This window comes from Choristoneura fumiferana, chromosome 3, assembly GCF_025370935.1.
Source record: "Choristoneura fumiferana chromosome 3, NRCan_CFum_1, whole genome shotgun sequence".
Classification (NCBI taxonomy): domain Eukaryota; kingdom Metazoa; phylum Arthropoda; class Insecta; order Lepidoptera; family Tortricidae; genus Choristoneura; species Choristoneura fumiferana.
The window spans coordinates 10596152-10617483 of NC_133474.1; the positions used below are offsets into that span (position 1 = coordinate 10596152).

Consider the following 21332-nt stretch of genomic DNA (forward strand, 5'->3'; position numbering starts at 1 on the left):
TGTTGAAAGCCCTAACGGTATAGTAAGTTAGTAAGGAACTCTGCTGACGAAACGGTAGAGGATTCATAGATCACAATGTCTGGTCATGAACTTCGCTACATTTTAACTATTCAAACAAAAAAATCATACATAATTAATTTCAATACAATTATACTTTATTATTAACATTAGGTACATACAAGTGGTTAGGTGTGACGAAAAAAGTTACTTTACATATTTTTCCATGAATTTCTTATGAAATTCTGATCGCAATGAGTCGTTTATAAAGGAATTTAATTTCTTGTCAGGTTCTGAACGTGCACAATTTTTAAACACGACATCGTCGTCCCAGCGCCTTTTGACCTTAAACAAAAGAGAAACGGTCACATTACATGAAACTGGACTGATGCTAGACCACACAATAAATAAAAGAGACGTGCATTGTTTGTGAAATAAAATTATTATATTTGCCCCTCTTTTCCATTAGGCACTATGGGCACCTCGAGACTGTAAAATGTGCAAAACTGGGCCCCATTACCTTAACCTAAAGTGCCCCCGCCTGTTCTAGATTAACCAGAGCCCCGCCCTAGCTTCGCCGCACGGGTACGATTTACAAAACGGGTCTCGAGGGAAGTGCCCACACACACAAATTTCAGCTCCATTTCCCAAAAACTACCCGCCCGCGCAACCAGGCCGCGGTTCAAATCCGTAATATCTTATGAATTGAATCTGGAATTTGAATAACTCAAAAAGTAATTTAAGTAGGTAAATGATTTATTTGGATTAGGATTAATACAAAGGTAGTTATGGATAACATGGTCTAATTTGGGTTGTGCCAACCTTCTCTTCAAATTATGATGATGAATTGAACAATAAAAAAAAATGGTTTTGCACCATAACTAGTCTTGTTTATACTCGTGCAAATGTCAATCTTATCAATTATTAACCCCCGACGCAAAAAGAGGGGTGTCATTAGTTTGACCGCTTTGTGTGTCTGTATGTCTGTGTGTGTCTGTCTGTCTGTTTGTGGCACCGTAGCTCATAAACGGGTGGACCGATTTGAATGAGTTTTTTTTAATTGAAAGCAGGTTTTCTAGCTATGGTTCTTAGACATGTGTTATCAAAATCGGTTCAGCCGTTTTTGAGATATTGAACTTGGAAGTGTCAGTCGGGGGTTTTCCAATTTTTTGTTGGTTAGGTTATATATTAATCAGGCAACAGGGTACTGTTTTTGTTTTTTCTATTCTTGGACAATGTTTGATTAAAAATGTTAATAAAATGACATGCATATTAATTTAAAAAAAAAACCGCATCCAAATCGGTCCACCCGTTTAAGAGCTACGATGCCACAGACAGACACACATAGCGGTCAAACTTATAACACCCCTCTTTTTGCGTCGGGGGTTAAAAATACTACTTTAAGTATTATCATCAATGGTGTAATCATCTTTTTAAGTTCAATAGAGAAATCTTGCTAAATTGTAACACATGGCTAATAATATTATCTGATACTTATCAGATACTCAGTGGGATATAATGTAATAATATAGCATGCTAATGGTGAAAGCATTTTTGAGCTTATTCATAACAAACATCCAAAAATACAAATCTTTCCTCTTTTTTAACCAACTTCAAAAAAGGAGGAGGTTATTTTAAATTTGGTTGTATTTTTTTTTAAATTAGTAAGTATAGAATATGGCCTAGCCAATACAGAAAATATAGATGAAAAAAATATGAAAAATTTTGGTAAATTTTGTTCACAATAATGATATTACCTTCAAATCATTTTTTTGGCTGGCTGCAGAATAATTCAATAATGGATTTCCTGATAAAATGTTTTCCATGCGGATTCGTTCCTCTTCCTGTTTCCGCTCAGCTTCCTGTAATCAGGTTTTCAATTAGAAATTGTCTGTATTATTTTAACATTTAAGGAACTAATCTTTTTGCAGTCATGTATGTGGCTATAAACACCAAAAATCAATTATTTGGTTAGCTCTTTTTTTTTTTTATTCGACTGGATGGCAAACAAGCAAGTAGTAAGAGATCACCACCGCCCATAAACATCTGCAATACCAGGGTTATTGCAGATGCGTTGCCAACCTACAAGCCTAAGATGGGATACCTCAAGTGCCAGTAATAAATTCACCGGCTGTCTTACTCTCCATGCCGAAACACAACAGTGCAAGCACTGCTGCTTGACGGTAGGATTAGCGAGCAAGTGGTGGTAGCAATCCAGGCACACCTTGCACAAGGTCCTACCACCTGCATCTGGTATTTCTATACCTTTAAATGAGCAATTTTTGTATATTTATTTCAGAGGGTTATCTATTGTTTGCTATCATTTCATTTGCACGAAGTTCATATGCCCGAAACTTCATTTGCCCTAATGTTTCGTTTACTAGAAAATTTATTTGATGTATTCTTATTTTCCCGAAAATTAGATGCCATAATGATACGAATGCAATACATATTGTTTTCCGTATTATTAAGTGCAATAATATTATTTATTAGAATATTCGAACGCCATGCTAAATAGTGTTATTAACAACTTACATTACGATAATTGATTAAAATTGCTTTTTTCTATTACTAATCTATCTATTTTCTTTATTATTCGGGCTGCTATAAAAAAAAAACCTAACATCGAAGGCTAAGGCGGGAGCTACGCTCTGCTTTGCTCCCGTCTTAGCCTTCTGAACCTAACCTATCAGAGTCGCTTCTGCTTCGAACCGTTTTGCTCGCTCGCTCGCACAAATCAAATGTTGCAATTCTAACCTAACCTAACCTATGTGGGTTAAATTTACCTAATTCAAAGGCTTGTTTGACATATGGGATTTTTCAGTATACGATACATGGATGGCAAATGGTATTATGGCGTGTGATACTTATGGCTTCCAATGATTATGAAAAATGAAATTATTGAAATTAATATTATGGGAAATTAAGATTCTGTCATTTGATTAATATGGTAAACAATGAGTAGTGAAAATGAATTTATAAAACAATATTATGGCGGTTGAATATTATAGCACATGAAATTCGGGCAAATGAAATTCGGGAATTTAAAGATATACCAATTTGTACTTTATAAAATATGCTGTTTTTCGAAATCAAAATTATCAAAAACTTATTTTAACAAGTGATGTATGTGGTTACCTTTTTAGCCTGCTCCAATGCTCGTTCCTTTTTTATTTTGTTTAACTCAGCCAAAAGTGCCGCAGTGTCATCATCTGAATCATCAGAATCTGATGAATCCCCTTCCAATGGGTCATCAGCATCTAAGCTGGCTGCAGGAACTTGATCAACTTTAGGCCGTTTTGCTACTGGTTCATTTACTCTGCGAGCACTAGGTCCTTTGCCATCTTTCTCCCTATCGTCCAATTCCTTGCGAAAGTCTCGTGTTCGCAGCTCATCAGTGGTACCCTGACCTTGCTCTCTGAAATAAGATGTTTTGTAAAACTTTTTCATCATGATCATCATCATCATCATCACCATCACCGTCATCATCATCATCTCAACCCAACAACACTGCTGGGCACAGACCTCTTTTCAGAATGAGAAAGCTTGGGCAGTAGCTCCCATGTGGACCCAGTGCGGATTGGGAACTTCACACACACCATTGAATTGCTTCGCAGGTTGTGCAGGTTTCCTCACAATGTTTTCCTTCACCGTAAAGCTTGTGGTAAATTTCAAATGTAATTCCACACATGAATTTCGAAAAATTCAGAAGTGCAAACAAGGGTTTGAAGTTTGAACCCACTATCCTCTGCTTGAGAGACCATAGGACAAACCACTCTGCCACCAAGGCTTATGTCTATCACGGCTTATCATGTTTTAGACAATCTCGTCTCATAACTGCCCATATGAAGTGTAAAAAAAATTGCTACATACTGTCACAACTTTGAAAAAAGCTGGTATCTGGGATCTTTCAGAGTGAACTTAATGAACATTGTTTAAGGGTTAAATTTGTTGATATATTGATTTGAGATACGAGATTTTTTCAAAGTAGTGTGAATACCTTGTCTGCACACTGATGCCATGAACCTTGGGAAATGCAGCGAAATTCATACAAAATTTTGCAAACTATTAAGCAATAGCTATATAAGACAACTTATTATCTACTCTGCATTTTGTTTTTGTAACTTGTCAATACAACAATACATACAATTACTATACTAGTACTAGTAAACAAAACATTGTAAGAACAGCTCTCACATAATGACAAATAACATTATTTCCGTGCAATCCATTTAATTTTGTTCCAGCTATTGTGAATGGACCTAAGTATACAGGTTGCATAGACCTATATATTACACTTACTCATATTTAAGGAAGATAATAAAGAATAATTTCCTTATACCTACACGAGATCAAATAGATCCGCAGGCATAAATATCATAATAACATGAATAGATTGACATGTAGGTAAGTAATGTTAAATAAAAACGATTAACGAATGGTTAGGGTATGAGTAGGTTATTTACCTGTACTTTAATTTCGTGTGACCTGGCAAGTCCCTACTAGAATACTGCCGGGATATGGCACTCAAATCTTTTTCACCACGACCTGTGCCTCCTCGAGCAGGATCGAAAGTTGGCCTAGCTGCTGTTGTCATTTCAGCGTTTTAACTTATACTTCCTCGTTAGTGCTCAGCAGGGATAACCAGTAATTTTTGTTGTTGTTGAGTTTTGTTTAAGTGCACGGATTAAACAATTTAGTCCAGACGAGAAAAACTTATTTCAATTCAACCTTTTGCAAATTTGCAATCACCACCCAACATTTAACAAATTTTAATAATCAATCAAAATAACAAAGAGTGACGGAGTCGGAGTGCGGTTTATATATATACATACATCCATAAAGCTCGACCAATTTTTGTACGCCCTGATAATTCGAACACATGTCAAAGTCACTCGAAACACGGATCGCTAGAGGTGGACATTATTTAACGTCACCGGTTACAGTAACCAGTGACGTGTCACCGAATCACTGGTTTCACGTCAAGCGACAAAGTGGTGATTTTTGTAACGAGCTTCTTTTGCGGTGATGCGAGTTTCGCTTCAACCTAACCCGGCCGGGTCGGTTCTTCCGACTATATCGATCTCGCTCGCTGCGCTCGCTCGATCCGCGGTGAAAAATGTCTGTTCATTTGAATCGATTGGATTCAGATTATCACGTCGTACATTATCACTACGTACATTACAGCGCGCGCAATATTTTGTACGCCCTGATAATGCGCGTACATGATAATGTACGGCATTATAATCGGAAGCAATAATGCTTCGGGTTATCATGTCGTACATTATTGCGCGTACATTACGTACGAGTTGTACATTATTGTTTCCCCTTATTTTCTGTCAGTAGGTAATCTGTGGCAAAGAGGAGTAAGTCTGTATTGTCTGTGGTTGGCTTCACTTGGCTAGCTATCTGTCAAGTCAAGTCAAATCAAAATTGAGGATCCAACCAAACCAATCGACGACATACGTTTACGTTAGCAATCTTCTGTTTCTGGGCATTGTATTAACTTGAAGAATAAAGCTATTTCAAACGAATTATATAGAAATTGAAATAGATTCCTCCAGGTAAGAATGTTTTCTTCATTATTTAAGGACTGCTCTCCTTTTTATAATGATTTCATTTGTAAAACCCAATTTACTCAAACCAGACCATAGTTCCGCCATTTTGACAATTTGATTGATCGCTTATGCGTGTTCTTTACGCGTGTTATATTTGCTCGGTTGGTTTTTATCCATATGATTTTATAAGGTTTAATGATTTTTGCAGAATGGCTGAAGATTTAGACGTGGAGGCTATGCTAGAAGCTCCGTATAACAAATCGGTAAGTTCCTACTTTCGCCTACCTTTCCTTCACTTATCATGTCATGGTTCATTCATGTCATAAAACAATAGTACCTATATCGGTCAGTTGTAATATTTTATTACTTTTACCTATAATTTCATTTAAATGGTCATGGATGCTAAAGGACACGTTAGTCATTCGTAAAATTTATAATACTGTGGAGTAATTTATTAAAAAAACTAGGTAATTTTGATTGCGCAAGTAGAAGATACGAGTTAATATAACGATTTCAGAGACAAGACATTTTTTGCATTAAGCTACTATTACACATACCCGTTAGTAGCATGAGAGCATGCTAGTTTCGAGCAAATGCTACCTGCTAGCATGTGTACAGGACATGCTACTATCGAGCATGCTTTTTAGTTTTAGGTCCAATTTGAAAAACAGGATATATATGTCGTAAAAAACAGATTTGAAATAAAAACAGGAAAAAAAAATACCTCGTAAACCATTTATGGAAGCATGTTTTATTTACTATAAATAAATATCATGGGACAATTCACACCAATTGACTTAGTCCCAAAGTAAGCTTAGCAAAGCTTGTGTTATGGGTACTAAGCAACGGATAAATATAATTATATAAATAGATACATACTTAAATACAAAACTAATCCCTAAACTATATACCCTAGGTTATTGAATTTATGATTTATTTTTATCATTTTCATTGACGGATGGATGAATATTGTTTTCAACTACATAAATTTACTTAAAAGTAAAAGTATAATATTAAGTTGGTTTAATTTAAGTAATTTATTTAAAGTAACAAGTTATAAATCCAATTTCACTAGCTGCATAACTCAAAGTAATTTAGTGATTTAAATCCTATCACCAACAGCTCATATAAAATATCTATTTAACTTAAGTAACCATTAAAAGTCTCTGAATATAGAAGCTAGAATAGACTAATTGGCTTACCAAAAGACTAAGCACCAATTACTTTTAGGTACAATTCTTTATAATATGTCTCATCTGCAAAGGAGGTGTTTCCTTACCAAGGTTCAAAGTGACATAGACACTACAATAAAATTAAAGGCCTTACACTCAGAACCTTGAAACAACCATAGATTCATTAGCTCTTAGTTTCATTCAGAAACTGGCATAGATTTAACCAATTTAACCAATAAAAAAAAATAAAAAATTAAGGCAGTCTTGCACTTGCTTTAAAAAAATCGTAGTAGTATGGTTAATTATACAAGTGAACTTTTAAAATCCAGGGTATTGTTAAAAAAATACAGTAGAACAGGAGCTACACCCTAAAACCAGGAGGTCTCCTGTAAAAACAGGAGACCTGGCAACACTGCTGCTATTTTTGAGCATGCTAGTTGATGCGGGGGTGGATGGGGGAAAGGTAATAAGCAAGTGTGAACGTGTTTGCTTAATGAGCAATGACTACCACCAACACTAGCCACGAGAGGTGCAAGAAAAAAAAAGTTTTTTTTTATTTATTTTATATTTAACAAGGCTTTAGTTACACTAAATGTGACTATGCCAGCCTCATGGGGAGCCTCAGATACATGTTATACTCTACCATGTACCAAAACCGAAAGTGGTTGACTCAGAATCACACTTACACTTCCATTCAACAGATCCATACCATCCAGATACCTGTTTCTGGTGTCCTTATTCTGATCACATTCCAGAAGAAAATGAAGGAGGCCTTCAGTCTTATTACAACCTATACACAAGGGTGATTGTACAACTCTCATCAAAAAAAGTTACTAAAAGTGAATTTGTTATAAATAAATTTATTTATTAAGTACCATTGAATTTGCGAAAAGCCGTAACAGCCACAGGGTTGCAGCTGTAAGCCATGGATTTTGAGATTTTTTGACCTGAAAGCCGTAGAAGACGGTGATTGCCGTGGCAACATTGACTTTGAAGTGGCAGAGAGCATGCTATCAAAAGGCATGTGTATCAGTATTTGTATTGAGCATGCTTATTTAGGAGCATACCTACTGAAAACTAGCATGCTTATTGCTAGCAAATGTAAACAGTCCATAAGCATGCTAGTAACGAGCATGTGTAATAGTAGCTGTACACAATTTTTTTTAAGTAACCTCCAATCTGTCAACTTTATAAATGTTAGGTAGCTTAGCTTATAAAAAAATCTTGATATGGACAACAATATTATGATTGAAGTTCCAATTCATGCGTGTCCTCTAGTGTTTATTGGATTATAATAAAACATGCGTAATATAATGAATACCTACTATAGTATTGTTGTGGCTATAAGTATTTTATAATATTGCACTTTTCTTATTGTCTATTTGTTTATAAAAGAAAAGCTTTAAACCAATATCTTATAACCAAATTTATTATCATACTGACATCCATGATTAAATGCAGGATGTTTTTCATAGGTTTGATTTCTTAAACTAATACCAACATAAAGGTGTAGAAATATCCTATGTTACATTGTATTCATCTTCAAGAATTCTTTAGGTACTTCTGTTCAAAGATGTTTAAAGTGGCAATTTAAATTGTTTTGTAATTTAGCTTAATACCATCAGTAGTTATATGACAATGACTTAAGTATTTTGAAAATAAAGAACAATTTATTTAAAAGTTCTGTACAAAAAATCAATAAAATTAACATCTTTGAACAGTATGGTGAAAACTTTACTACGAAACTACATTTGAGAATCATTTCTTGTATTTATAGAACTTTGTGGTAATAGTCCAGCATACTTCACCGACCTGAACAGACAGAGAGGTATCCAATACTATACTTAACTATTTTTTTATTTGATTAAAATTTGTCTATTTTTTGTTATAAAGTAAATTGAATCTTATTCCATCAATTGTACAAATTATCTTGATCAAGTGGCTATAATAAAGCAGACGATAGCTGATGGGACATAAATCTTTTGCAGAAGTATCCCTGTGTGATGTTAGCGCTGTGCGCGTCCTTTGTCAGTGGTTTATTGAACGGTAAGTGTAGATCGGAGCGCCGCGACTGACGTGACGCGGGTGACAGCTGTTGTCTTAAAGAACATCATCACTTCATCAGACTGCAGCGACTTAGGCAAATTAAAGATAGTAACTATTAAGCTCTTTACCAGTGACAGACATCTTATGTTTCCACTGGTGAAATGCAAAATCTCGTTTTTACAATTAAACTAATGCAATTTTATTTATTCACTCGGCGTGTGTTGCTGTGGCGCTGCTTCTACCTTGTGCTTTGTGTGACAGGATACCAATTCCTCATCAAAGCATCGATCGGACAAGTATTCTGATAAGCACAAAGATAAGGACAGGGATAGCAGTCGAAGGTGAGTGTTTTTAATTAATCCTTGCTACCCCAGTTTTATTATTCATTAAAGTCAATTCAAATAAGTATCTCTTAGCTTGGTTTATATTATTTTTTTCTGTTTTTAGGCGCAGCCGATCAAGAGATAGAAGAAGATCGCGAGACCGGGACACTCGGGATAGTATTCGTTCAAGTAACAAAGATGACAGGAGAGACAAGGAACGTGAAAAAGACAGGGGAGACAGGGATCGTGGGAGCCGAAGAGATCGTGACAAAGATCGTAGTCACAAAGACAAGGAGCGGGACAGGGATAGGGACAGGGATAAGGACCGTGAGCGAGAACGTGATAGGGAAAAGCGTCGTAGCAGCAAGGACAAAGACAAAGAACGTAGTCGAGAAAGGGAACGAAGTCGAGAGAAAATAGTTGTTAAAAAAGAGAAGACGCCTGAGAAAGAAAAAGACAATGGGAAAGAATATCGATCAAAATCTAGAGGTCTTGAACCAAAGCTTGATGAGCTGCCTCCAGAAGAACGTGATTTGCGTACTGTATTTTGTATGCAACTCTCTCAAAGAATCAGAGCTAAAGACCTGGAAGAGTTCTTCTCTTCTGTTGGCAAAGTCAGAGATGTTAGACTTATAACATGCAATAAAACTAGAAGATTTAAAGGAATAGCTTACATAGAATTTAGAGATGCCGAGTCTGTTCCTTTGGTAAGTTCTAAATAAGTTTTAGATTATGAAACAAAAATCAGTTAATGAAAGGAAGGAGATATATGAAATAAACATTTTTTTTTTCTAGGCTTTGGGGTTAACAGGACAAAAACTGCTTGGTGTGCCTATCATTGTTCAACATACTCAAGCAGAGAAGAACAGAGTAGGCAACACGCTACCTAATTTGGCACCAAAGACGAGTAATGGCCCAACCAGGCTCTATGTTGGATCATTACATTTTAATATTACTGAAGATATGCTGAGAGGCATTTTTGAACCATTTGGAAAAATAGATCACATTCAACTCATGACTGATCCCGAAAGTGGTAAAAGCAAAGGATATGGTTTCTTAACGGTAAGTACATTACCATAGCATTCATAAGTCTGTCGCCAGTTAATTCGCACCAAATCTAATCAATATTATTAACTCTGAATTGAAAAAATGGCTATTGCAATGGCTAATGGCTGTTGACGCCATGCTTAATTTGTATTGGATTTTTTAGCTTACAAAGGTTGAATAAAATGTTTATGCATGCACTTCAACCTTGACATTTGACATGCATGGTTAACGACATTCATAACATATTCATATATAACCATGCATGTCAAATGTCAAGGTTGAAGTTGAAGCAAACTAAACAAAATATTTAAAATTAATATTAAAATTAGTATTTTCTACAGTTATGAAATATAAGTATTTTTTTTTATTTCAGTTTCATCATGCTGCTGATGCAAAGAAAGCTATGGAGCAGTTGAACGGATTTGAGTTAGCTGGAAGACCAATGAAAGTAGGAAATGTTACTGAACGCACTGATGGAGGCTCCAGCACTCGTTTTGATGCTGATGAACTTGACAGAGCTGGTGTTGACTTAGGAGCCACTGGTCGACTGCAGCTTATGTTTAAACTGGCAGAAGGCACGGGACTACAAGTATGCATATTATAATTTATTTTTTCCTGTTTTTTTCTGGTTGTGTTTAGTGGCTGGTTATTACTTGGGTTAAATCTCGAAAACACGCGTTTTTCCATAGATAAGGCCAACCTAAGTTGCTCCTAAGAACCCCTTCAGCAAATTTTGTAGAAATTGTTAAAGCCGTTTCCGAGATCCAAGAGAAGTATATAAATATAAAAGAATTGCTTATTCAAAGATCTTGCAGTGGAAAATATTTTCACTGTATCTGTAATATTTTTCTAGATAAGATAGAATTAATAAATGTCCGATCTCTAATTGACAGACGTGTTCCTGTGTAGATTAAAAGAAAAGTTAGAAAGCTTTTTGAACAACTACCTTTGTGATAGTTTTATTTGTGGGATGGGTGAACTTTTGCGAGTACATAAGAATAAGTGCTAATATTAATTTTTAAATTTGCCTTTATTATTCTTACCCATTCAGAAGCTTGAAACAGTATGGAATATTGTTGTAAATTTAATATCAATGTACGTTTCAGATTCCTGCTGCTGCAGCTTCAGTTCTTATGGGCAGTGGGTCAGCCTTAGTGAGCCCGCAGCCACAAGTGGCTCCCCCAATCGCCACTCAATGCTTCATGCTCAATAACATGTTTGATCCATCCAGGTAAGTTGCAGTTACAAGCTATACTAGATATCTAAAAATTACGAAGAAATTAAGTCAAAGAGTGCTTATATGTCGCACACGAATATTAGATGATCTCTTCTCGTTTTAGTGAAACAAACCCCAACTGGGACATCGAGATCAGAGACGACGTCATAAGCGAATGCAACAAGCATGGTGGCGTGTTACACGTGTACGTGGACAAAGCGTCCCCTCAGGGCAACGTGTACTGCAAATGTCCGACAATCGCCACAGCAGTTGCCTCCGTGAACACGCTACATGGCCGTTGGTTTGCGGGCCGCGTCATCACGGCGGCGTATGTACCGCTCGTCAACTACCACTCTCTGTTCCCCGACGCTATGACAGCCCTCACGCTGCTCCTACCGACCCGGGCACGATAAGGTTAAGCATTTCATGATCATGACAGGGACCTTGAGAACTCGCTGATTTGTTACGGTGATAACGTAATTCTAGTTGTTAATTAATAAAGTGTAATAATAAGTATAAATACTTTTATTCACAATATAAGTTGCATCATATCAGCCATAGAATTTCCACTGTATGGGCCTGCATCCACTGTAAACCCGTGCCTAAAACTAGTCAAATCTCGTTGGTGGACATCCTACACTACGCTTACCGATCCGCAGTCTCCATTCAGGAATATTTCAGCCCCAACAGTCATCTGTTCTCCGTGCATCTCTATAGTTGGAGAAATTATACGCTGTGGATACCATCTACGACAATCGCTTTTACTCTTATTGACATTTAGAGAGTAGGTATGTGACAACAGTGGTTTAGAATCCTTTCGTTACCTACTATTTATTTTTGCACTAAACAAGTCAAAGGGTATCATTACATAGAAAAGACGAAGAAATCATTAAATATAAATTTATTAATTACACACTTAACAATAATGTTACATAGATAGATCGTGATCGAAAGTAACTTGAAATTATAGTCTGTCTCACATAAATTTACACAATACAAATATTCTTTATAAATTTCAATGTTTTCCACGATTTTCTTCTGCCATATTTACCCTTTTGGTGTGAGCGCCTTCCATCGCGCTATACTTATACTGCGCGGACCTGATAGATAAACGCAATGCAATACGCCCGCGTGATCATTATTTTTTTCAAACACTAGGTAAATAGCATGCTGGCTGGCCCTGTGCATAATTACGCACCGCACAGATTTCGACACCTCGAACGACAAGATTACATTTTATTTGCGGGTAAAATAAATAGTAGATTGCACAAGATCATAAAACGAGCCATTTTACCCGAAACGTTCATGATCATGAATATAGCCACCCTGGTACGGCGAGGGTGGATGGACACATCGAGGGGAAAATGGGTTTAATGCTAGTTTTACACTCTGCTTTTCACATCGATTCGAGATGAAATAGCAGCAGTGGAAACAATTGTGCATTTACTAGGTAGGTACTTTATTTTTCATGCACTGCTATATAATTATAAATTTTCAGTTTTATATTTTATATGTATATGTAAATATAGAAAATGTCTATGTTTGTGGCTGTTGACGCCTAATTCCTTGGTGTTAGACGAAGATTTCACTTCATGGTCTAGAGCATAAAACGTCATTTTATAGCGCCTAGATCCAGTATAAAAACGAAGTTTACGAGCATGAGAAGTGAAAAAAAAATACGAATGTTTGTTCTCGGCTTTATGTACATTTAATCTTGGCTCCGTTTTGGGACTAAGTCAATGAGGGTCAATTGTCCCATGATATTATAAATTAGGTATGATAATTATATTTATTTTTTAAATTAACTTTAGTCCCAGTAATCCTAATCAACTGATAACTACATACATACATTTTGTACAAAATAGTAAGTATGTTTACATCAACATTTGTAATGAGGCTATGCGCATCATGCATGTACAAGAAACTGCAATCCCATGACGCGCGGAAAGGGTTAAGTATTGTAACCTCGATTAGACTAGACAGCTTTAATCCAATCTATCTCTAATGTGGCTGGACCTTTTTGTTTCACTGGCTGATATACTCCTCCATACATTTGAATCCCAATGCTACTGATTTGCGATATATCGAGTGTCTCATTGCTGACCCGTTTCCCTCGATAGTACGCTTTAAATTCTGAAAAAGCCAGATCACGGACAGCAAATTCATCTTTTGGTCCCTGAAATTTTAAAACAAGCGATTTAGTTATAATAATTACAAGGGGGTGGGAGGGGGTCTTGATAAACCTTACGTAAGATCACAAAAATGCGCAGTTAAGATTATACTTTGAAAAAGCGCGCGCTCGGATAATGTGCACTGCACGCACTTGGGAACTCCCCGCTTTTAAAGTAGTCGTCACTTGTTTTGCATAGACAGCACGTCGCTAAATATTGAGCTAATGATTTATTGTAGTTAAAAGTAAATTAAACAATAAATGTCTATATTGCGTTTTAATTATGGGCTCCTTATCAAACGCCGATTTATATAAAAAAATATTTGACGCATACAAAAAATGTTATCCGGGTCCAAGAAGATAGTAATAAGCTAAACAGATTTGTATTTTTACGTACAAATACCTAACTTAGGTTTTTTTTTTTATTGATATTTATATGTTAGTTTCGGCTCATACAATAGAATAACCATTGACATCAGCCGTAAGGTGCATAAGATGTCGATGACAATCAAGCAAAATTTCCAATTTCTCAGTCGATGAAATTTTGCTTGATTGTCATGGGGCTCCATACAAACAACTTGCTTCATTTCCTACACTACTACGCCACTGATAATAATCAAATTAAACATGTCAAGAATGCCAGCCCAAGTGTACTCCTACACTCTGCGCCGGTTGCCTATATTTTTTAAAAAAGGTTTTTAAAGATATATAGCGCCACGTGCATCAATCGCAAATTGAGATTTTTAATCGGTTATCAGGAGTTGAAACATTAATAATCAGTTAAAAAACCTCACTGCTTTGTAAGAACCAATGACCACTGAATACATGGTCACAATACAAGTAACAAGTATATTATATGTAGTATATTACTTGTATTGTGACATGGTCATCCTCCATTAACTACTATACCTACTCAGTCGCACAAAATCTGGTCCTCAAATGTATTACTTACTGCACATTTGAGGGCCAGATTTTTTGCCGCTCAGTATATTTTAAGTAAAGGCAGTAAAGGATATATAAGGGGAATGTAATGTAAGTGGTAGATCTTACATCAATATTGATGACTTTGTTATGGATTTGACAATGACAACTTATTATTACTAATAATACGTTAAGTTACTTCTTCGAAGAAGATAATCTACCTACGGAGATAGTCTACCTACATCATATGAAGGATGACAAATAAATACTTTCTATTGTAGGTAGGAGTTATTTTCTAATTTAAAAATGTCAAATTAATTACCAACTGCTTAACAAAAAATAATACCCGATCAATCACTGATTAGAAATAATCTCTGCCAAGACCTTACCTGGAAAAACTGTTCAAATGAATGGTTCGGTTCATCGTTGAGATCCTTGTGCCGTAAAACAACTTTGAAACCATTATGCTGTCCCTGCGCTCGACACCGTAATTGTAATTTACTGTGGCCTGTGAGGTCATATCTTCGTAACGCTCTGACACCAGCAAATCCGGCTCCATTCATCTGAGGATTTAGCAGAGCGAAGAATATTGCTCTTTTATAGAGAGTATTTTGGTGCATGACAAGCACCGCTTTCGACATTCCTACAGAGCGCACAGTATCAGATTGTTCTTGCCATCCTTCCACATCGTCAGCTCCGTTGAAGTCGAAAAGGTACTGTTCGCCATTCACCGTGTTTGAAGAACTGTCAAAAGAATTGGCACGATAAATATACATCATTATTATAGGAACTGGATTTGATAAAACAAAGTTATCAGCTTTTCCAAAACGGCGGAGGAAATGCGAGGCGGAAGTGTTGACGATATAGTACATTACTGCAGAGACTTATCATAATCCTCATCACCATCACTAACAATCATTATCATCATCATTACCATCAATCATGGTCACTATCATCAACATCATCCTCACCATCATCATCATCACAATCACCGTCATTATCATTATCACCAACATTATTTTTGAGAAAACCACTATACAAGCTTCGAACAGTAATCGCCATCCTGGCCTCCTATCAATGCCTCCAAAATGTATCTCTGGCGGTTCGGCTATCAAACTTCTACTCGTTCAGAATGGCGACTGCTGCTCTGTATTTTCATTTTTTTTTAAATAATAGACGTCGGTTTTTTTGAGTAGCTAGAAATTTTCAGAACAGCCTCGTAACTATGTGCTTCAAATCAACGATAAGTTATCGTAGTTTTAAAATAAAATGTCTATAATAAGTATGTCGTTGACAACCATGGACACCTTACTCTGGTTTCCATGATAAAATGTCTTATCTACAACCTTAGTACCTGACTAAGTGAAGTGACAGGCAAATAAAGATATTATATATTTCCTAGGGTGTATAAAGCAGCGTTTCCACCAATAATGTGGGGGGATTATGTTGTTTAACCAATAGAAACGCTACAATACAATAACCTCGCCTAGCTCCGCTCAGCTGTTTCCACCAGAAATGTGCTGTAAGTGTGCGACGAGGTAGGGGGAAGGCGGGCACATTGATGCTCAAAAATTTCCTTTTGACGGTCTGTGACCACTTCTGGATTTGACCAGCTTTTATTTATGCAGTAAGCAAACAAAAAAATCGTTTGCGATAACTTTTCGCCATTTAAGACGCCAACACCTTACTGAATCAGTGCCCTAGCAAAATTTTTTTTACCAAAAATTTATTAAATTATTTATTAATATCATTCTTAAAAACATATTTAAATATTCTTTTGAATATATTCACCTACTTTTGGTAACAAAAACAACTAATAGCATGGTGCTGAGACACAATCATATATCACGTAAAATTTAAGTAGGTGACAGCATAAACACATTTATGCCCATTGAAGACCAACGGCGAGCGAACTGGTGGCGAGTGCCGCCAGCCACAACAACTTTACTGTCGTTCTTGTGCATGTCCTTGAGCATTCTCGTGATGTGCCAGACTTTGTAGCGTTTTTCGGTTTTGAAATAATGGTGCTGTAAAATGTAACGAATGTCATTTTTTGAACATTCGCGAAAGCGAATGCGAATATCTGCTACCGACCGTCGCGAATGTGAATATTCAGTTTTTAGTTCTGGCGCCAAATTGTCTATGGCAGTCTCGTTCGAACGAAGTGCGTTCCGTTTGTATTTTGTACGAACGCATCGCATCGCATCAAATACTTAATACCAAATGATTAAGTGAATACTGATAATGTAATCACAAGGTTGTTATTTTTTTATATAAAGAACATAAGAAATGAATGTAAGTATTTAGATTTTATTAACCTACTATTATCTAATAATTGTATTTTTTCTGATATTCATATTTGCAAAACATTCGCAGAAATTTTGCGAATGCGAATATGCGAATATTCGTTACATCACTAGGTTGTACTTGCACTGCGTAAGAATTTTTGAGTTGGTCACGATTTGAATGGGTATGTTAGTAATCTCTTTTTAAATCCCTTCATTTTAATACCCTACTCGATAGGTTTAAATGAAAAAAATGTACACAATTTGGCGCCAAAACTCCGCCATTTTGTTTTTTTAAGAATTGCATAATACCCAGTGTCACTCGCGTCATCAAGACAAATCCAATGACGTATCATTTATCAAAATCGGTTCAGCCGTTGAGTAGTTACGAGAGGACACAGGAATAGACATACGTACACACGTACGGGTCAACCCTTTGAGTATTTATCTAGATAAAACCACAAAACCCTCCTTCTTCGCAGTCGGGTAAAAACAAATTCCTAGCACATTATTGGTGGAAAAGCATGCCGACTGGATACGGCGTGTGTCGACGGAAAAAGCTAGGGTTAGCCCTGAATCTCAGATCAATGACATTTAATGTGAAAAGGTTCCAGGGTGCCAGGAGGCCCATAAGAGGATTAAGTACCTATTATATTACTTTATTTAATAAAACCTGTAACGAATACCTTACGGTACCTTCAAATACAGAAAGCCTGTCCATTGATCTGTTTTACGTTCTAACCTAAAATTTCATTTTTCTCCGATCGTAAGTAGGTAAGTATCTAATTAAACCAATAATTAACGTAGGTACCTATAGTTTGAATTGCAGTTGCCCCCCGTTTTATTTCAAACATAAACGTTCCTAATTCAACGTACCTAGTGATAAAATGTAATTCTAGGTTAGTTTTGTTTTAAATTCTTAGACGTGAATAAATAATCTGTTCTTAAATAGGTAGTCCTTACCTGGATTCGGTAACATACCTGTTTTCACTGACAACCTTCCGAGATGTTAAAATCAATAAACACATAGCTAATTTCATTTTGGTTTTAGACCTCAATTAGTTGTTACTTGTAATTTTCATAAATTTACGCAAACGTATTGTGAAGCTCCGTAACACTGTGTGACAAGACTAAGAGTTATTCAAACACTGTTGTTTTGTTTGTTACATACCATTGTATAGTCGTATTATTATCTAACGTAGACATTGTCTTAATAACAAGAATTAATGGACGCTTGACACTCTTATCTTAACAGGGTTATTGACGTAGGACCTAAGTCTCACAAAAAGTTAAAACAATTTTTGATAACTTACTCAACGTACCTAACTTACTCAGCGCAACGCGCATGTCCTCATTGCGCGTTACTAGCTAGCTAGCCACTATGCGCAGTGCGCAGTTGCGCACATAGGTAGGTAGGTAGGTAGGTATATGTATAGTATTGGCGTACCTACCTACTACTACTACTAGTACTAGGTAACTTAAACCCTAGATTATCATTATATGTGTTTTCAAAACACACATCTACCAAACCTAACCAACTTACTCTTAGTACCTACTTAGCATCCATGTTTTATTTGCGAATAAATACCTACTTACGTGGAATTTATGTACAGTCACCAGTTCCATTGTAGAGTCACCAGCATTAATATCTGCCACAGCGGAGCGTGCAAAAATATCTGACACGTCCTTCCGGCCCTAGAAATAGTCTTATCAGATACATGCACGCTTCGCTTGTTGTGTCAGATATTGGTGCTGGTGACTGCGACGCATAATAAGACTGTTTTGCATTCCAACAAAACAGTTATTATGTGTGTGAAAAAAACACAGCATTTATTGAAGAAGCGTCTATAATTTTTTATAACAAGAACCTCCCCAGAGATGTCTGCAATCAAGGACTTGAAGGAGAAGGCAGTGCTAGAGGTGCCACCAGTTTTGAATTCCAGCTTCCTTTCAAAGATGTTTTTGATAAAGAAGGCGGATGGAAGCATGAGGCCCATATTCGACCTAAGGGGCCTAAACCAGTATGTAGCCACCAAGCATTTTCAGTTAGTTTCTCAGTTGGATGTAGCAAATTTCCTACAAATGAACGACTGGATGATGAAAATAGATCTGCACCACGCATATTTTCACTTACCAATCACAGAGACTCATCGTCGATTTTTGAGAGTCTACTACAACCAGGAAGTGCTACAACTAACTGCGCTACCATTTGGCCTGTCTTCAGCCCCCGGACTTTTGCAGCAGTGTCAAATTGGATTGCAGAGTTTCTACGAGAGAGGGGTATAAGACTTCTTGTGTATCTAGACGACTATATCCTTGCAAACCAGGACAAAGACAAGCTAGCCGAACAAGTCATGGAGACTCTAAGCACCCTAGAAAATCTAGGCTGGCAGGTAAACTACCAAAAATCAGTTCTCACACCCACACAACAGCTGGAATACCTGGGACTGTCGTGGAATACACAGCAAGTAACCATGGCCTTGCCCATATCAAAGATGCAAAAGGTAAAGGAGTCCATAGGCAAAATTATGACCAGAGCTCGGTCTTCCGTCAGAGAAACTCAATGCATTTTGGGTCTGCTAAACTTTGCCAGCCTAACAACACCCCAAGAGTGGCTACACTGCCGTCAAATCCAGAGATTCCTAAAGAACCTAATGAATTGCAGACCAAGAGAGAGGAAACCTCTACCCCGCTCAGTTCAGAATTCAGATGGAGTTACACTGGTGGCAAAAGGCCATAGACAACAGCTCAGTGGCGATGCACCGAAAGGAAGTAACTCATTTCTTAACAACAGATGCAGCAGATACCGGCTGGGGTGCTCACCTCAACGAGCCTTACCTGACGGGGAGATGGTCAAAGAACCAGAGGTCGTGGAACTCAAACCTCAAGGAGTTATACGCCGTCTACGGCGCGATAAGTCGACATCAACAGATGCTAGGCAATGCACATATTTTAGTTCAGTCAGACAACAGGACGCTTGTGGGTTACATAAGAAACGAGGGGGGAACGCGTTCCCTGGCCCTACTCGAGTTGACGACGAAGCTTCTAGAGCTGACGTCACAGTTGCACGATCTCGGCGGCGTATCTCCCGGGGAGAAGAAAAGAAAACCTCAAGAAAAGAAAATTGGAATATGGGATACAAAGTTACTCTTTGATTGGCTAAGAGATACACCAAGCACAGATAGACTTTTTGATGTGTCAAGAAGAACAGCAATAATTTTGCTGTTAGCTTTTGGTCGAAGAGTTCACGACTAGATATTGCTGAGGACAGTTTTTTCGAAAACAAGGACAATGAGCTGGAGCTGTGGCCAAGATTTGGTTCCAAGACAGGTAGTGGAAAAAGCAGGCAATCAGGTTGGTTACTAAAGAAGCACCCAGATGAAAAGCTTTGCCTAGTTCGACTTGTTCTTAAATTAATTGAGAGCACAAGAGAGAGACGATCTGTAGATAATAAATTAACCAATCTGTTTATATCAATTAATGGAGCAGTTAAGCCCGCTACCCGCACTATATTAGGTGTATAGATTAGAAGTATATTTAAAGAAATAGGCCTAGATGCACCTCCAGGAAGTGTACGGTCCGCTGTGGCATCTAAAAGCTTTATAGAAAATAGGCCTTTGGAGGACATTTTAAAGCGAGCAAATTGGAAAAGTGCTCAAACATTTCGCAAACATTATTGTCGTACGATAGAAAGAAATGAGGATAATAGTAATAATGGTGATCAGCTAAGAGATAATTTCTCAGACATATAATGACATGACATATAATGTTCATTTATTAATAGATTTTTATGTTTGATATTTCACATAGCGTATAATACTCTTTCACCAGCAGATATCAAACAGGTCTTCATTCAGTAAATGCTGTGTGTTTTGAAAACACATAATAAGACTGTTTTGCATTCCAACAAAACAGTTATTATGTGTGTGATAAAAACACACAGCATTGCAGCAAGGTGCTTGCTGGTGATCATGAAGACTTACGAGTATGAGTGACAGATGACAGTTGCGCGCCTTTTTGGGAGCGTTTTACAGCGCGCTCTGCTGCGTGTGAGTACCTATGACAAGCAACAGGAAACGGTAATTTCATACAATGGTAAAGGCGTTTTTACTCTTTAACTGGTTTTTGATTTTAAAAATTATAGACGCTTCTTTAATAAATGCTGTGTTTTTTTTTCACACACATAATAACTGTTTTGTTGGAATGCAAAAGAGTCTTATCATGCGTCGCAGTCGCCAGCACCAATATCTGACACAAACAACAAGCGTGCATGTATCTGATAAGACTATTTCTAGGGCCGGGAGGACGTGTCGGATATTTGTGCACGCTCCGCTGTGGCAGATATTAATGCTGGTGACTGTACAATGGAACTGGTCTGACCATGAATTCTACGTAAGTATGTATTTATTCGCACATAAAACATGGATGCTAAGTAGGTACTTACTAAGAGTAAGTTGGTTAGGTTTTAAATAATTTATTGAATCAGGCGTTACTTTTCGTCTCGATGTTTTAGAATGCATGGAGATAATTAGATACAACAGTATGGGGTCTATTATTAATGAGCAGGTAAATTTAGTTTCATCTCCCTTGCTACGGC

The 21332-nt window shown here is 37.0% G+C and overlaps 3 protein-coding genes across 5 annotated transcripts; 1 reads left to right on the forward strand and 2 right to left on the reverse strand.

Annotated features, from left to right (window-relative positions):
- Positions 1 to 133: 133 nt before the first annotated feature.
- Positions 134 to 4860, reverse strand: c12.1 (spliceosome-associated protein CWC15). Its single transcript, XM_074085550.1, has 4 exons — positions 4464 to 4860; positions 3136 to 3415; positions 1755 to 1859; positions 134 to 342 (listed from the first exon to the last, which is right to left on the reverse strand). Exons 1-4 carry the CDS (start codon positions 4592 to 4594, stop codon positions 205 to 207), a joined length of 654 nt encoding a protein of 217 aa, XP_073941651.1. The 5' UTR covers positions 4595 to 4860; the 3' UTR covers positions 134 to 204.
- A 528-nt stretch (positions 4861 to 5388) lies between these two features.
- On the forward strand, positions 5389 to 11879 carry Caper (RNA-binding protein 39-like protein Caper). The gene is made up of 8 exons (XM_074085549.1): positions 5389 to 5561; positions 5764 to 5818; positions 9035 to 9114; positions 9221 to 9803; positions 9892 to 10158; positions 10517 to 10732; positions 11250 to 11374; positions 11484 to 11879. Exons 2-8 carry the CDS (start codon positions 5765 to 5767, stop codon positions 11770 to 11772), a joined length of 1614 nt encoding a protein of 537 aa, XP_073941650.1. The 5' UTR covers positions 5389 to 5561; position 5764; the 3' UTR covers positions 11773 to 11879.
- Positions 11880 to 12243: 364 nt separating this feature from the next.
- LOC141426554 (uncharacterized) lies at positions 12244 to 18042 on the reverse strand. 3 transcript variants are annotated; one of them, XM_074085553.1, is made up of 3 exons: positions 17907 to 18042; positions 14840 to 15194; positions 12244 to 13535 (listed from the first exon to the last, which is right to left on the reverse strand). In XM_074085553.1, exons 1-3 carry the CDS (start codon positions 17939 to 17941, stop codon positions 13335 to 13337), a joined length of 591 nt encoding a protein of 196 aa, XP_073941654.1. In that variant the 5' UTR covers positions 17942 to 18042; the 3' UTR covers positions 12244 to 13334. The 3 variants fall into 3 exon arrangements, with proteins under 3 accessions (XP_073941654.1, XP_073941653.1, XP_073941652.1); XM_074085552.1 differs by lacking the exon at positions 17907 to 18042 and adding an exon at positions 17717 to 17900; XM_074085551.1 differs by lacking the exon at positions 17907 to 18042 and adding an exon at positions 17699 to 17900.
- Between the last annotated feature and the right edge of the window lie 3290 nt (positions 18043 to 21332).

Bases quoted from the DNA above. Each gene is read 5' to 3' on its own strand.
- c12.1 (XM_074085550.1), bottom strand. From the start codon at position 4,594: ATGACAACAGCAGCTAGGCCAACTTTCGATCCTGCTCGAGGAGGCACA. The intron at 3,416-4,463 runs GTAAATAACCTA...ATCTTATTTCAG, and splicing joins CACACGAAATTAAAGTACAG to AGAGCAAGGTCAGGGTACCA. The intron at 1,860-3,135 runs GTAACCACATAC...ACCTGATTACAG, and splicing joins CATTGGAGCAGGCTAAAAAG to GAAGCTGAGCGGAAACAGGA.
- Caper (XM_074085549.1), top strand. From the start codon at position 5,765: ATGGCTGAAGATTTAGACGTGGAGGCTATGCTAGAAGCTCCGTATAAC. The intron at 9,115-9,220 runs GTGAGTGTTTTT...TTCTGTTTTTAG, and splicing joins GACAGGGATAGCAGTCGAAG to GCGCAGCCGATCAAGAGATA. The intron at 10,733-11,249 runs GTATGCATATTA...TGTACGTTTCAG, and splicing joins CAGAAGGCACGGGACTACAA to ATTCCTGCTGCTGCAGCTTC.
- LOC141426554 (XM_074085551.1), bottom strand. From the start codon at position 17,775: ATGAAATTAGCTATGTGTTTATTGATTTTAACATCTCGGAAGGTTGTC. The intron at 15,195-17,698 runs GTAAGGACTACC...TTCTTTTGACAG, and splicing joins AGGTATGTTACCGAATCCAG to TTCTTCAAACACGGTGAATG. The intron at 13,536-14,839 runs GTAAGGTCTTGG...TTAAAATTTCAG, and splicing joins CATTTGAACAGTTTTTCCAG to GGACCAAAAGATGAATTTGC.